Source organism: Pelophylax lessonae (genome assembly GCF_965119305.1).
Source record: "Pelophylax lessonae genome assembly, chromosome: 13".
Taxonomy (NCBI): Eukaryota; Metazoa; Chordata; class Amphibia; order Anura; family Ranidae; genus Pelophylax; species Pelophylax lessonae.
In genome coordinates this window covers 190,864,975-190,881,629 of record NC_138780.1, presented here as the reverse complement: position 1 = coordinate 190,881,629, position 16,655 = coordinate 190,864,975, and the positions used below count along the sequence as shown (strand labels likewise).

Below are 16,655 nucleotides of genomic sequence, written 5' to 3'. Positions count from 1 at the left end.
ATCTACTGTGATTTGTCACAGCAATCACATGACACTGGCAGCAGGCTGGTATACATGGGTGTGCGCACAGGGTGTGCCTAGGCACACCCTAATCCCCCTGTGCAGCACAGATTCCCCCTACTGCCCTGGCTCCCCTCCCCTTTACCCCCACAGCTCTTCCAGCTTCCCTCCTCTCCTCTCCAGATGGCTGTTGTTGTGGGGAAAGGGGCCGGTAAATATATAATTTGCCGGCCCCCTCCCTTTCTGAATAAACATCGTGAGTGATCGGTAATGTGTGTTTGAGCTTTGGTGTGCACACCCTAATGTATTAGGCTGTGCACACCTTTGCTGGTATAGTCAGTCATCTCGTGGCCGCAGCGGATGACAGATTGCACTTAATGCCCGCATGAGGCGCGTTCTCGGGGTGGACGGCATAAGATGTCTTGCCATAACAATAGGGTTCCCGCCCGTCCGTCATTTTACAATGACGCAGCAGGAAGCTGTTAATTTAAGGTGGTGGTACACTTTGGTGTTGCAGGAATCTAGATAGACAAAACTTCTGTTATCACATTGGTGGATTTGGTTTCAGATACATTGGGACCATTTATTTATAGTTTCCTTTTCACTTTTTATTTATTATGATACAGTATCTGTTTGTATGATTTTTGGTTGTCACAATAAGCTTGTCAGTGTGAATTTAGATACTAGTACATATGCGTAGGGCACTTTCGCTAAAGTGCTGGACTTTGGAACTAAGTTATTTGATCCTCGCTGCCTTTGAGGTGCACCATCCCTTCAGACCACCTCTTGATATTATTATCAAGGATAGTTACATAGTTACATACATAGTAGTTGAGGTTGAATAAAGACGATAGTCCATCCAGTTCAACCTGTGTAGGTGTGTGTGGCCGTAATCATCTCTCATACCCCTGAATGTTTTGATTCTTGAGATGTACAAGTTAAAACGGATAGCCCCTTGCTCCTTCCCTCCGAACCGAGGTAGGCAATGATAATTGGATACTGGCCCTTTATGAGTATGAAGTTAATGAATCAGGGCCAAAGGATTTCCAGGTATATAGGGAGGGGGTGCCAGTAGGAAGCAAGGTGGGACCTGAAGGAGGCTCCGCCTCCGAAACGCGTTGTCCGTGGTCACCAGCAGAGGCAGTGTACCCGTGCTTGGACCCTCCACCACGTAGCCCCTTACTGCTTGAGGCATTGGCTCCGGCTGAGGCTTTCCTGTGTAGCGGTGGATGACGGCGGAATAGTGCGCAGGCGCACTGATACTGACACGCAGTAACCCGGCGGTGGAGCTGTATACAGGCAGTAGGGGAGAGCGGGGTCATAGCGGCGGGAGCCGCAGGTGAGGAGACCGGAGTGTTACCATCTGGAGGGACGGGAGGAGTGAGGAGCTCCTGTGAATATGTCGATATGCGTTTGCTAAGAAGAAATCATGTGAGTGCATTTTAACTGTACTGTATACATTGTCCCAAAATAAAGCGATATTGCGCGAGGTCTGCGTGCGCTTCCCTCTATTACAGATTGCAATTGAGATGTACAAGATTCTTTTAATAGTAAAAAATGGGAATAAAAGGTTTTAGGGATATTAGTCCCCCAGATAGGTAAACTGGAGGATGTGTCTTCCAAAATTGGTACGTACCAAACGGCCACGTAGGACCGGGGAGCCTCCGCAACCTGTAAACAGCTAAACACAAGAAGAAAAATTGGGGATTATAGACAATCACCTCAGAACTGGTTGCAAAAGGAAGGCTCAACTCTGGTATACAACTGCAAAAACAAACTTTTATTAGTAGCACAATATGTGACAATAAAAATCATATGCTAACGTGTAGCAGATGATGAAGACCTGGCAACCTGCTGTTGCAGTAATTGACACACACGCTCACACAAACACACACACGTCAGAGAGCCCCATCCATCCACTCGACACCACTCACACCAAGTCCCGGTAATTGCAGAAGCTGGTCCTAATGACATACGGTGTAATACAGTTACCAAAGAATGGACTCTTAATGCAGTCTATGCCAATAGCTGAAATCTCAAATTGATGTTGATAAAGGACACTATCTTCATGTAATTAGAACATTTAGGGCAGCATAGAGGAAGCATAAATGTTATTGAAATCAGCCATCTAGACATCTAGCACAGTGATGAAGAAATACATCCTGTCCCTCCTGTATGAACAGGAATAGTCCATATGACAGGGTGAGGTGGAAGACTGCAATGATGCACGTGATGGGGTATGACACCCAGTATCTAGGGCAGGGGTGGGGAACCTATGGTTCGGGGGCTGTATGCGGCCCGCAAAGTCATTTGGTCCGGCCCCCTGTACAGCTGAGTCTGTGTCTCTCTCAGCTGATATGTCAGAATGGAGCCGATGTTTCCTGTATAGTTCCTGCTTCTTTATGACAGTCTGAGTGAGTCACAGGCGGAGAGATATCAAATGCACTCCGCCTGTGACAAATGCAGGAAACATCGCCTCTTCCTCCAGCGTGGCGCTGCTCCACTTCTCCTAGCCAGCATTTCCCGCCAGCAGCACACACAGCAGTACCAGTCAGAGCCAGTAGTACCAGCCAGAGCCAGCAGTACTCTCGGCAGTACACGCCAGAACCAGCAGTACTCACGGCAGTACACGCCAGAACCAGCAGTACTCACGGCAGTACACGCCAGAACCAGCAGTACTCACAGCAGTAGCAGCCAGAACCAGCAGTACCAGCCAGAACCAGCAGTACTCACAGCAATACCAGCCAGAGCCAGCAGTACCAGCTAGAGCCAGCAGTACTCACGGCAGTACCCGCCAGAACCAGCAGTACTCACAGCAGTAGCAGCCAGAACCAGCAGTACCAGCCAGAACCAGCAGTACTCACAGCTATACCAGCCAGAACCAGCAATACTCATAGCAGAACCAGCAGTACCAGTCAGAGCCAGCAGTACTCAAAGCAGTATACCAGCCAGAGCCAGCAGTACCAGCCAGAACCAGCAGTACCACAGCGGTACCAGCCAGAGCCAGCAGTACCCACATTAGGGGTGACTTAATTAAATGTTTGACCAAATATAACAGGCTAATTTTTAAGTTGATAATTTTGTACGGCCCCTGAATAATTTTATAAATTCCCAAATGGCCCTTGGCAGAAAAAAGGTTCCCCACCCCTGATCTAGGGGCTCATTGAAATTGATGCAAACCTCAGAAGAGTTGTGCTGATATCCCTAGGTCACTCAATGAGGGACCCAAGAAAGTCCTCTTGAAAGTAAAAAGGAAGTCCTTGTGACAAGGGCAGATAAGACCTGGGGTTGATGATGATGATGGGTGACTAGGTCAGCAGACAGCTAATGGAGTGGCTCTTGTAGATGTGGACAATATAGCAGAGATGCAAACAGCTGAGATGTAGTAGAGGGGGGAGAGAGGGGAAGAGCCGTATAGTGGGCAATAGCTTGGGTGACAACACAGTCAATTTCCACAAATGCAGAGCCCACACCGGGCTTAAGTCTCTCTTACCAACCCCTCGGTATACCACGGATGCTCCTACTGATGCTTTTATCACGCAAACCCATGCCTCTGTTGCTACCGTTCCGGGAATTTCAGCTGTGGTATCCTGCCGTATCATGCCGCCTTATGCACTCCAAAACCGGGCTAAGGACGCTGTCCCTCAGAGCCGCATCACTTCCTGCTCGCAAAAATATAAAAATTATGTAGCGCTAAAGGATAAATAAATTCAATATACACAAAAACTCGCAACCCGGAAGCTTACCCCGTGGTGAAATGTCGATGTCCGCAGAGATGATCAGCTCAGACGTGGCTTGGTGGATGTAAGGGGCCCAGCATGTGACGTCAATAATAGTAGCCATGCTCCCTGCAATTACTACCATTTGTGGTAGGGAATTCCACAATCTTGTAGCCTTTACTGTAAAAATACCCTACGTAGCCTAAGGTTAAATCTCTTCTCCTCTAATCGCATTGTATGGCCTCATGTTTTCATGCATTCGTTGTGACTGAAGTTTTTTTTTCTATGCAGAGATTACCATTGAGGTATTTGTATATCGCTATCATGTCCCCTCTCAGGCATCTCCTTTCCAGGGAGAATAAATCAAGCGCTTGTAAGCGCTCTTCATAATTAAGATCCTCCAATCCCCTAATCAGTTTAGTTGCTCTTCTCTGGACTCTCTCCAGCTCCATCACTCTCCAGATCCATAGGATGCTACTGTTAGCAAAGGGTACCCATCTCAAAGAAAGAAGCCCAAGAAAGAGACTGCATAGTCTTCTCCCTCTTTGACGTTTAAGGCCCCTTTCACACACTCGGACCGTTCAGATCCGCCTGTCCATTTTTTTGGCGGATCTGAACGGTCCCTTCATGCATTCCTATGGGGTATCGGATGTCAGCGGAGACATGTCCGCTGACATCCGATCCGATTCGTCAAATCTGGACGGATGGAAACCCTATTTTCCATCCGTCCAGCGGATCGGATGGCATCGGATGAGAACGGACCGACGGTCCATTCTTATCCGATTTCCCCCATAAAGATGCATGGGTAACTGACAGCTGTGTCTCTGCACACAGCACGGAGACACAGCTGTCCTCCTGCTGCTCAGTGGGGGATCGGCGGCTCGATCCCCCGCTGAGAAAAATGGACTCCGTCCACGTCCAACGGACGGAGTGTGTGAAAGGAGCCTTAGAAAGATCCTTTTTTGTTGCTTCACTCCCCCCAACCTCCACATCGAGACCCCCCATACTTGTGCTCCAAGGTCACCCACAAGGTCTGGCACTTATAAAGCAGGAGTAGACCGCAAAAAAAAAGAAAACAAAAAATTAATCTCTCACAACTTAAAGAGGAAGTAAACCCTCCTCAGGAAGTTGTACCTATAGGTAAGCCTATGATAAGGCTTACCTATAGGTACTGTAAATATCTCCTAAACTTACACCGTTTAGGAGATATTTACCTTTAATGCAGCCAGTGACGTCACTGGCGCATGCGCTCTGAAGGAACGGCTGACCGTGCCGTTCCTTCAGAGCCCCGTGCCGTGACCGTCGGCTCCCGTGCGCGTGCGCGGGAGTGACGTCACCGCGGCTCCGGCCAATCAGATGACCGGATGCCGCGATCCCGGAAGACGGGCGACATGTCATGTCGCCCGTCATACAGGTAAGAGAGCGGCACGGCGGGGGCTCGTTCTAAGGTAAGTATTTCATAATGAGCTAGTATGCGAAGCATACTAGCTCATTATGTCTTTCTCTTGCAGGTTGTAAAAAAAAAAAAAATTTTTTAAATGAGTTTACAACCTCTTTAAGAGCAGAGTGTGCTCGTATGAATCCTCAACCCCCTCCCCCCCCCCCCCCCCCGCACTCCCCTTCTTTAGGAATTATGTTATTTTGCTTTTGTGCTTTCTTGCAAAATAAACTGCATCTGTTAAAAAAAAAAGTGCCTAGTAGGCAAGCGTCATAACCACTTGAGGACCGCCCCCCGCAGATATACTGTGGCTGGGCGGCCCTCCCGCACAAAATCACGTACATGTACATAATTTCGTGTACTGGGTCTGGGGCGTGCGCCGCTGGCGACCTGCTCTCGATATGATTGGACACGGCGGGAGCCAATGAGCGGGTCCAGCGGACGCGATGTCCACTGGGACCTGCCGATCATTCACAGGAGAGGCAGAACAGCGTTCTGCCTATGTAAGCAAGGCAGACTGCTGTTCTGTCAGAGAGGAAGATGGAGATCTTGTGTTCCTGCTAAGCAGAAACACAGATCTCGGTCTTCCTCCAGTTAAGTTCCTCTCCATCCCCCACTCCCTAGGAGCACACCTAATTTGATCGCTTCTGATGTTAACCCCCTCCCTGCCAGTGTCATTAGTACAGTGACGGTGCATACTTTTAGCACTGATCACTGTATAAGTGTCACTGGTCCCCAAAAAAGGTCCCCAAAAAAGTGTCAGGTGTCCAATTTGTTCTGCTACAGTCCCGCTAAAAAATCGCTGATCGCTGCCATTACTAGTAAAATATAATTCCATAAATACATCCCATAGTTTGGCGACGCTATAACTTTTGCGCAAACCAATCAATGTGTGCTTATTGGGATTTATTTTTTTTACCAAAAATATATAGCGGAATACATATTTGGTCTAAATTGATGAATACATTTGATTTTTTACATTTTTTTTTAATTGGATATGTTTTATAGCATAAAGTAAAAAAATATTTTTTTTTTTCAAAATTGTCTTTTTTTTTGTTTATAGTGCAAAAAAAAAAAAAAAGGTAATCAAATGCCACCAAAAGAAAACTACTCTTTGTGGGGGAAAAAGGACAAAAAAAGTATTTGTGTACAGCTTTGCACGTCTGGGTAATTGTCAGTTAAAGTAACGCAGTGCCGTATTGCAATAAATGGCCTGGTCAAGAAGGGGGGGGGGGGTAAACCTTCTGGGGCTGGAGTGTTTTTTTTAAATGTTCTTTTCAGTTTTTCACATATTCATTGCTCCTCTTCTTCCTTGGTGATTATCAGCCTTTATGATGTACCTTGTTGGGTATTTCAGTAAGAATCCAGTATATCTACCATATGGCCTTTTCCTGCATTTGGCTTTGTTTCATCATTGGTGAGAGTTGCATTGTCTGGTATACAGTTGTCTTCCAGTATAAAAACAACAGCAGAAGATGACAGAAGATGTTGGTGCCATAGAACAATGCTGCACCTGGATGTTATCTGTCACCTTTTATAAATCACTCATTTGATGCCCCTCTGTGTCTCTCTGACCACCTGCCGCCCTAGAGTTGTGTTTCCCTATGAAATATTAAACATCTCCTTTTTTACTTTTTATGTTAGCGTTGCCTCACAGTATCAATATACTTATGTTACCTGAGCCGAGAGCTTTAAATAATGAATTATAAGCATCTGCCTGAAATGGGTTCTGCAGATTATTCAGAATCCACCATCTGACGCTAAAGACAGATCGTGGAAATATAACTCCCAGCTGCCTTTCAGCATGAAACTAATGTCAAGGCTTATGTACCGGGTGATGGGCCCACCAGGAGACCTACTAAAAGGGTGATGGGCCCACCAGGAGGCCTACTAAATGGTGAAGGGCCCACCAGGAGACCTACTAAAGGGTGAAGGGCCCACCAGGAGACCTGCTAAAGGATGATGGGCCCACCAGGAGACCTGCTAAAGGGTGATGGGCCCACCAGGAGACCTGCTAAAGGGTGATGGGCCCACCAGGAGACCTGCTAAAGGGTGATGGGCCCACCAGGAGACCTGCTAAAGGGTGATGGGCCCACCAGGAGACCTGCTAAAGGGTGATGGGCCCACCAGGAGACCTACTAAAGGGTGATGGGTCCACCAGGAGACCTACTAAAGGGTGATGGGTCCACCAGGAGACCTACTAAAGGGTGATGGGTCCACCAGGAGACCTACTAAAGGGTGATGGGTCCACCAGGAGACCTACTAAAGGGTGATGGGTCCACCAGGAGACCTACTAAAGGGTGATGGGTCCACCAGGAGACCTACTAAAGGGTGATGGGTCCTACCAGGAGACCTACTAAAGGGTGATGGGCCCACCAGGAGACCTACTAAAGGGTGATGGGCCCACCAGGAGACCTACTAAAGGGTGATGGGCCCACCAGGAGACCTACTAAAGGGTGATGGGTCCACCAGGAGACCTACTAAAAGGGTGATGGGCCCACCAGGAGGCCTACTAAATGGTGAAGGGCCCACCAGGAGACCTACTAAAGGGTGAAGGGCCCACCAGGAGACCTGCTAAAGGATGATGGGCCCACCAGGAGACCTGCTAAAGGGTGATGGGCCCACCAGGAGACCTGCTAAAGGGTGATGGGCCCACCAGGAGACCTGCTAAAGGGTGATGGGCCCACCAGGAGACCTGCTAAAGGGTGATGGGCCCACCAGGAGACCTGCTAAAGGGTGATGGGCCCACCAGGAGACCTGCTAAAGGGTGATGGGCCCACCAGGAGACCTGCTAAAGGGTGATGGGCCCACCAGGAGACCTGCTAAAGGGTGATGGGTCCACCAGGAGACCTACTAAAGGGTGATGGGTCCACCAGGAGACCTACTAAAGGGTGATGGGTCCACCAGGAGACCTACTAAAGGGTGATGGGTCCACCAGGAGACCTACTAAAGGGTGATGGGTCCACCAGGAGACCTACTAAAGGGTGATGGGTCCACCAGGAGACCTACTAAAGGGTGATGGGTCCTACCAGGAGACCTACTAAAGGGTGATGGGCCCACCAGGAGACCTACTAAAGGGTGATGGGCCCACCAGGAGACCTACTAAAGGGTGATGGATCCTCCAGGAGACCTACTAAAGGGTGATGGGTCCTACCAGGAGACCTACTAAAGGGTGATGGGCCCACCAGGAGACCTACTAAAGGGTGATGGGCCCACCAGGAGACCTACTAAAGGGTGATGGGCCCACCAGGAGACCTACTAAAGGGTGATGGGTCCACCAGGAGACCTACTAAAGGGTGATGGGCCCACCAGGAGACCTACTAAAGGGTGATGGGCCCACCAGGAGACCTACTAAAAGGTGATGGCCTCACCAGGAGACCTACTAAAGGGTGATGGGCCCACCAGGAGACCTACTAAAGGGTGATGGGCCCACCAGGAGACCTACTAAAGGGGGATGGGCCCACCAGGAGACCTACTAAAGGGTGATGGGCCCACCAGGAGACCTACTAAAGGGTGATGGGCCCACCAGGAGACCTACTAAAGGGTGATGGGCCCACCAGGAGACCTACTAAAGGGTGATGGGCCCACCAGGAGACCTACTAAAGGGTGATAGGGCCACCAGGAGACCTACTAAAGGGTGATGGGTCCACCAGGAGACCTACTAAAGGGTGATGGGCCCACCAGGAGACCTACTAAAGGGTGATGGGCCCACCAGGAGACCTACTAAAGGGTGATGGGTCCACCAGGAGACCTACTAAAGGGTGGCTTCTTGGTACAGTACTGTGCAAAAGTTTTCGGCAGGTGTGAAAAATGCTGTAAATGAAGAATGCTTTCAGAAATAGAAGTGTTAATACAGGCGGTCCCTGGGTTACGAACATGATAGGGACTGTAGGTTTGTTCTTAACCACTTCTGGACCAGATGATTTTCCCCCTTAATGACCAGGCCATATTTTGTGATTCGGCACTGCGTTACTTTAACGGACAATTGCGCGGTCGTGCGATGCTGTACCCAAATAAAATTGATGTCCTTTTTTTCCCACAAATAGAGATTTCTTTTGGTGGTATTTGATCACCTGTGTGATTTTTTTTTTTTTTTTTGCGCTATAAACAAAAAAATAGCGACAATTCTGGAAAAAAAATTTTTTCACTTTCTGCTATATAGCATTTTAAAAAAAAAAAATAAAAAATTGAAAAATCTAAATGTTTTAACATTTTAGGCAATTTGTATTCTGCTACATATTATTGGTAAAAAAAATTGCATTTTATCGTGTCTACTAACTACGGGAAAGATTTATATCATCTTTGTTTGTTTTTTTTTTACTAGTAATGGCGGTGATCTGCGTTTTTTAGCGGGACTGCAACATTGCGGCGGACAGATCGGACCCCTGACTGACATTTTTGACACTTTTGGGGGGACCAGTGACATTACTACAGTGATCAGTGCTAACAAAATGCACTGTTACTGTAATAATGACACTGGCAGGGAAGGGGTTAAATGTGAGCCTAGGGGAGTGATTCTAACTGTGGGGGGGGGCGTGGCTTGTGAAATGATCATAGAGACCTGTGATCCTATATAAAAGGATCACAGGCTCACTGTGATCATTCCAGAGAGAAGAACGGTCAGCTGTGTTTACAACAGCAGACCGTTCTCTCTTAGCGGGGAGCGATCGCGGGTGTCAGGCGGCAATTGGAGCCGGCAGCCCCGTGCATCGGCTTCCCCGCTGCCGAGTGGGCGCAGGCTCATTCACCTTGCAAACCGCTCGGTGTCTGCTACCCTTCTTTGCCAATCCCTCCATTGGCTGCCACTAAACCAACAAATTAAATTCAAGTTACTAACCATAACTTACAAAGCCATCCATAACTTGGCGCCCAGCTACATCACTAATCTGGTCTCAAAATACCAACCAACTCGTTCTCTTCGTTCCTCCTGCTCTCTAGCTCCCTTGTAACCACTTCCCCTGCTCACCTCCAGGACTTCTCCCGAGCTTCTCCAATCCTCTGGAATGTTCTACCCCAATCTGTCCGACTATCTCCTACTTTGTCTACTTTCAGACGATCCCTGAAAACATATCTCTTCCGAGAAACCTACCTGGAATCCACCTAACAACTCTACTTTTATTTTCTCCATCAGCCCACAGTTATTATCTCTTGTATCTCTTGACCCTCCCTCTTAGATTGTAAGCTCTAACGAGCAGGGCCCTCAGATTCCTACTGTATTCAAATGTATTGTATTTGTACTGTCTACCCTCAAGTTGTAAAGCGCTGCGTAAACTGTCGGCGCTATATAAATCCTATATAATAATTTGCAGATTTCTTGGAAGAATTAAAGTTTGATCCTAGGCCTACCAAGTTTACACATAACCGAGTGAAAGCAGTTGGTTCATTCCTTCTAAAGGTAATGGATATTGGATCTGAACACACCACAGCAGAACAGAAAAGTCGCAATGAAGTGCAGTTCCTTAGGAAATAATCACAAGCCTGGAATCGGTGTGAGTTGAAGTGCGATAGCACACCGCACAGGCCCAGCAATTCCACAATCACGCTGCTAATAAAAATCATATCCAGAGGCGGACGAGGTGCAGGAATGACAATTACACGGGCCCCGGGGCATTCTTATACAGGCAGCTAACATCCCCCATGTTTTTCAAGTCTCACTGTGTTCCCACAGGCTTGTGTCTGCCTCAAGTGCTGATGAATATTTTTCATTTTTATTTAATATGCGTTTTAAAAACCCGAAAAGCACGTTTGTCCAGAGGGAAGAAATTTGGTTTCTTTCTGAGCTGAATTGCAAGGATTTGGGCTGTATCTAGCGAATAATTCTGTACTGCCATGAATCTCTACCAATAGCGTATTTTAGGCCTTTTTAGAGTTGTGGGCCCCCTTCATTAACCACTTCCGAAGTTTTTTGGCACTTTTTCCTGACAAGTTTAAATCTGTATTTTTTGCTTGAATATTACTTGGAACCCCAAACATTATATATATATATATATATATATATATATATATATATATATTTTAGCAGAGACCCTAGGGAATAAAATAGCGATTGTTGCAATTTTTTATGTTATTATTATTATATAGTATCTATATAGCGCCGACAGTTTACGCAGTGCTTTACATGGTATTTGCGCAAATGCAAATTTTTGGGAAAAAATACATTTTAATAAATAAAAAAAAAACACAATATATTACCCCCTAATGTTTTTTTAAAATGTGAAAGATGTTTCGCCGAGTAAATAGATACCGAACATGTCGCTCTTTAAAAATAGCACCCACTCGTGGAATGGTGACAAGCTACGGTACTTAAAAATCTCCATAGTTGATGTTTAGGTTACCTGTTTAGAGTGACAGAGGCGGTCTAGCGCTAGAATTATTGCTCTTGCTCTAATATTCGAGTGCGATTTCTGTATGCGCTCGCTTCTGTATGCAAGCACAGAGTGATGGGGTGCTTTAAATTTTTTTTTCTTATTTATTTTACTTATTTTTACACTGTTCCCTTCATTTTTTTTTTTTTTTAATCACTTTTTTTCCTACTACAAGAAATGTAAACATCCCTTATAAAAGGAAAAAGGATGACCAGTCCTCTTTATAGAGAGATTGAACTGGCGGAAACGGTAAGCTAGAGAAACAACGGTGGGGGAGCTGGGAGACGTCCCCTTCCGACACTTTGGAAAGTGTTCCATCGGTTTATGAGCCACTCTGCCGCCAATGTTCTATCAGAATACCACTGCCTATCAGATTCTGCAACCTTAAGTGACTTTCGAACAAGGTCAACTTACTGCGCATGCGCTATGTGTTCCAACATGGCCGCTATGCGTTCCAAAAGGTCTCCTAATGAGACAGAACAGGAAGCAGCGGCTGATATCGTCTTACAAACCTGCAAGTCTTGAATTTTACATTTATTTTAGCAGTAAACTCACCTTTTATACTGAAATAGACTATTTCACAGCGACTGAGTGACTATATAATCAGTTTGTCGCTAAGCAGTCCGGGGTGTACCAAGATGGCCGCCGCCACCTTCTGTCTGCAGGTTTCTCGTTATACTTACTAGAATACAATAATAATACAAATGGGGTCAAATAAACAGCGGCACTCAAAGTATATTCCAGATAATCCTCCGGTGATATAGGCACATAAACTGTGAGAGGAAAACGATAGATCCACCACCAAAGGAAAGAATCACACGGTCTCTTACCAGATACCAATGACTACTGGGTTGAGCAGCAGTCAAAGTAAGCTCTTATGCATCACTTGGTCAATAGATCCAGATCCCGTAGAGGCATGAAGGCAGACTCCAAACTGCAAACATAAGGAAATAAAAGGCAATCATTGCGCAGACATCTCTAAAAGCAGTTTATTGAACAAATCGAATCTACAGACAGGGTACTCAGACTTTATCCAACATATCATGCATAAAACACAAAGGTAGTGGTGTATATCCATTTCAAACCAGAAACCTGACCGACCTCCAATGACATGCAGCACCCACGTCACATGGCTAAGCTCCTCCAGATGCGTTTCGTCATAGATGACATCATCATAGATTACAAATGTAATACTGTGATTCAGTATATAAGGTGATTTTCATGCTAAAATAAATTTAAAATTCAAGACTTGCATGGGTGTATGATATCCGCCTCTGCTTTGTGTTCTGTCACATTAGGAAACCTATTGGAACGCATAGCGGCCATGTTGGAACGCATGGCGCATGCGCAGTAAGTCACTTCCGGTTGCAGAATCTGATAGGTAGCGATATTCTGATAGAACACCGGCTGCAAAAAAAAACTATACCGGGGTTAGGGGTGATAGCTTTAGCCATAATCCTGGTAAATCACTTGCAAACTGCAACGCGTGTATACATATTGCAGGTGGCAAGTGGTTAAAGTCGGGCTTTGACTCTCCCTGCTGGATATTTAAATAGGCGTCCTGTGTTGTGTACAGCTGCAGAAATTTTGGAGTGGCAATTATATCTTTGGCTTTTGGTATCGGTTCAGCTCGTATCTTGGACACTTCCATAAATGAAGCATGTTGTTGTACTCATAGACTCTGCATTTTCTCCCCAGGCTAAAATATGACCACAAATACACAGTATGTGTGGTTGCTATAGGCAATGCAGGTAATTTAGACAACTCAGGTACTTCAGACACTTCTGGTCTGTGAATTTTGGGATTTTGTATCTGGGTTGGGAATTTTTCTCTCCTCATTCTCCAGCCTTCACGGTTTCGGATTTTTGCTTTTTAAGCCAACTGTCATTCATCCAGGAGCTTACTCATGTATTTTTTTTTTTTTTCAGATTATTATTCACAAAAGCAAAGCTGGAATCACTTTGTCGGGGTCCTGATGAAGCATTGCTAACCTGTAAACATATGCTGCAGATCTGGAAGTCTTGCTACAATCTCACCAACCCCAGGTATCAACAGCAAGGAGATGTGATGTGGAGTAAATATATCCTTAACCCCTTGGTGCCAACAGTACGCATATATGTGGCCTCTCGGTGGGTGGGCCTTAAAGAGGAAGTGAAGTAGTTAACTTGTACCTATATGTAAGTCTATGATAAGGCCTACCTATAGGAACTAAAATATCTTCTACACATACACTGTATAGGAGATATTTACTTTGCATGCAGCCAGTGACATCACTGGCGCATGCGCTCTGAAGGAACGGCCGCCCGTGCCATTCTTTCAGAGCCCTGTGCCCTGAACGACAGCTCCTGCGTGCATGCGTGGGAGTGACATCATCACGGCTCCGGCCAATCAGATGGCCGGAGGATGCGAACACGGAAGTTAGAATGTGTGCCTTTCACAGAGCCCCCCACAGTTAGCAAGCACATTTAGGGGCACATATATCCTTCTATATAGGAGCACATATATCCTTCTATATAGGAGCACATATATCCTATATAGGATCACAGGTGTCTATGGTCATTTCACAAGCCACATCCCCCACAGTTAGAAACACGCCCCTAGGTACACATTTAACCCCTTGATCACCCCCAGTGTTAACACCTTCCCTGCCAGTGTCATTTATACAATAACAGTACATATTATTTAGCACTGATTAATGTATTATGTCAGGGGTCCAATATGTCTACGCAATGTCGCAGTCCCGCTAAAAAATCGCTGATCGCCGCCATTACTAATAAAAAAATAATAAATAAAAATTCCATAAATCTATCCCGTAGTTTGTAAACGCTATAACTTTTGTAAAAACAGATTATACTGCGCTTAATCAAATCAGGAACACAGATCACAGTATCAGCTGCTAGCATATAAAAGTTGTTGTACCGCAACCTCAAACAAATATAAAAACGGGGTATGCAGCACTCAATATGGTGATCACAGAAATCAATCAGTAGTACTAGTAAGGATACTAAAACGAAAGTCCATAGGCGAAAAGGAGTCCCGTAAGAGGTCCAAGATAAGGGTGATGAAACTCAGAAAGAGTTGCCTCCACCAAACACCAGTATAAGTGGCCTCTTATCGGAAATGGGTGATCCCCATTACAGGGATCTCTGTATGCCTTAAACAGGAACTTGGCTCCTTTCTCACTAGGTGGACAGACATATAAACTCCTCCCACAGGAAATGCCTCTATGGATACCAGTCAATCCTCTAATGGACTCAGTGAATTCACCAGTAGCACATAAAAGAAGAAAAAACTCCTCATGGTGCAATAGGTATGAAACACAGGTAATGCTTTAATGAAGAAAGCCAATAAAACACTCACATTTAAGCTGATAAAAACAGGCATCAAGGATCATTAGCCTGAAGGGGACTTGCGAGTGGTCAGGAAACGACCGGCAACGCTCGCTTCCTGAACACCTTTGCAGCGTTCTCCTTCCTCTGTTGAGAAGACCGGAGAATATTTGGCTATAGCTACCACACTGACCACTCGCAAGTCCCCTCCAGGATAATGATCCTTGATGCCTGTTTTTATCAGCTTAAATGTGAGTGTTTTATTGGCTTTCTTCATTAAAGCATTACCTGTGTTTCATACGTATTGCACTGAGGAGTTTTTTCTTCTTTTATGTGCTATTGGTGAATTCACTGAGTCCATTAGAGGATTGACTGGTATCCATAGAGGCATTTCCTGTGGGAGGAGTTTATGTCTGTCCACCTAGTGAGAAAGGAGCCAAGTTCCTGTTTAAGGCATACAGAGATCCCTGTAATGGGGATCACCCATTTCCGGTAAGAGGCCACTTATACTGGTGTTTGGTGGAGGCTACTATAACTTTTGTGCAAACCAATTAAAATATGCCTTTTGGGATTTTTGTTTACCAAAAATATGTAGCAGAATACAAATTTGCCTAAACTGATCAATTTGATTTTTTTTTTTATTTTTTATTGGGAATTGTTTTATAGCAGACAGTAAAAAATATAGTGTTATTTTTCAAAATTGTCATTCTTTTTTGTTTTTTTTGTTTATGCAATGCACACTAGATCATTATGCCTTTGTCTTCTGCACCCACAACATATGTGCCTATATCCAGGAAGGTGTGCGATGGGAATATGAACTTTACTGACATAGGGCTATGTCGGTTCTCGCAGGAGAGGCAGCCTGCCACAGTAAATCTGCGGCGGGCATTCTTAATGTGGTTAATTGAACAAGCTGAAGTTAGCTGATTGGCTCCCATGCACAGCTGCACCAAATTCTGGGTGCTCCAGTTTTAGTAAATCCCCCAAAGATTAGATGTAAGGTGGAGAGCAGGTCTGAAGACTAGTCTTCAGAGGGCAACATGGACGATGATGAATTGCATTGACCAGTAGTTACTATGGAAGGTCATACAGATGTTCTGGGCGTTGAAGGGAGCTCAAACCTCCATTCTTCTCTAGCACCTCCTTGTACTCCTACGGTATTGGTCACAGTTACTACCATAGTGACACTAAAATGTATTCTCATTTTATAATCAGCATGACATTGTCTTATGTGATCTCACAGTGACTCCGGACGTGGCAGCAGCCTACTGGACAGAGCCATTGCCGACCGCCGACAGCTGAACAACATATCTCTGCCAGACTTTAGTGACCCGGAGACAGGTGAGCTTTATCTTCCTGGGCACAACTCTACGTGAGTACAGCCTGGCAGGCGGCGCGGGGTAATATGTACAGCCCTCCCTCTGAGTGGACTGTTGGGAAGTTGAGTAAAGTTGAAGTGTTCTCGTAATTATTGGGTTTGTCTCGTAGAAAACATTTCTGAATCTGTTTATGGGAGTCCAGAATAAGATCGCCAGTCCTCCGGTACTCTAGCACTTGCCAGGAACCCCCTGTGTGCTGTTGGCAAAAGCAAACTAGAATGCAAATGTGTCTCAGGGAGCTCACTAAGTGTTGAACTACATAAACGTTTTAAGATCCGCTCCAACAGAAGTAAAATATTGCTTTTGGATTTTCTCAGGTAGTTTTTCACCCGCCGGCTTCCTATACCTCTTGGAAAGCACAGTTTGTCTCTCCTCCGCTTCACAGTGCCGGAATGAAGGAGTGCCTCTCTTAATTTTCAATCCAT

General features: G+C 45.7%; 1 protein-coding gene across 6 annotated transcripts in view; it reads left to right on the top strand.

Moving 5' to 3' along the window:
- TTC7B (tetratricopeptide repeat domain 7B) overlaps positions 1-16,655 on the top strand; it is a gene marked incomplete at its 3' end in the record, with an annotated part of 261,869 nt that overhangs the window by 180,601 nt on the left and 64,613 nt on the right. For all 6 annotated transcript variants that reach the window (XM_082242786.1, XM_082242790.1, XM_082242787.1 and 3 more), the window contains 2 exons: positions 13,451-13,567; positions 16,095-16,192. In XM_082242786.1, coding sequence (XP_082098912.1) covers positions 13,451-13,567; positions 16,095-16,192 — 215 coding nt within the window. The remainder of the gene's footprint in view (positions 1-13,450; positions 13,568-16,094; positions 16,193-16,655) is intronic.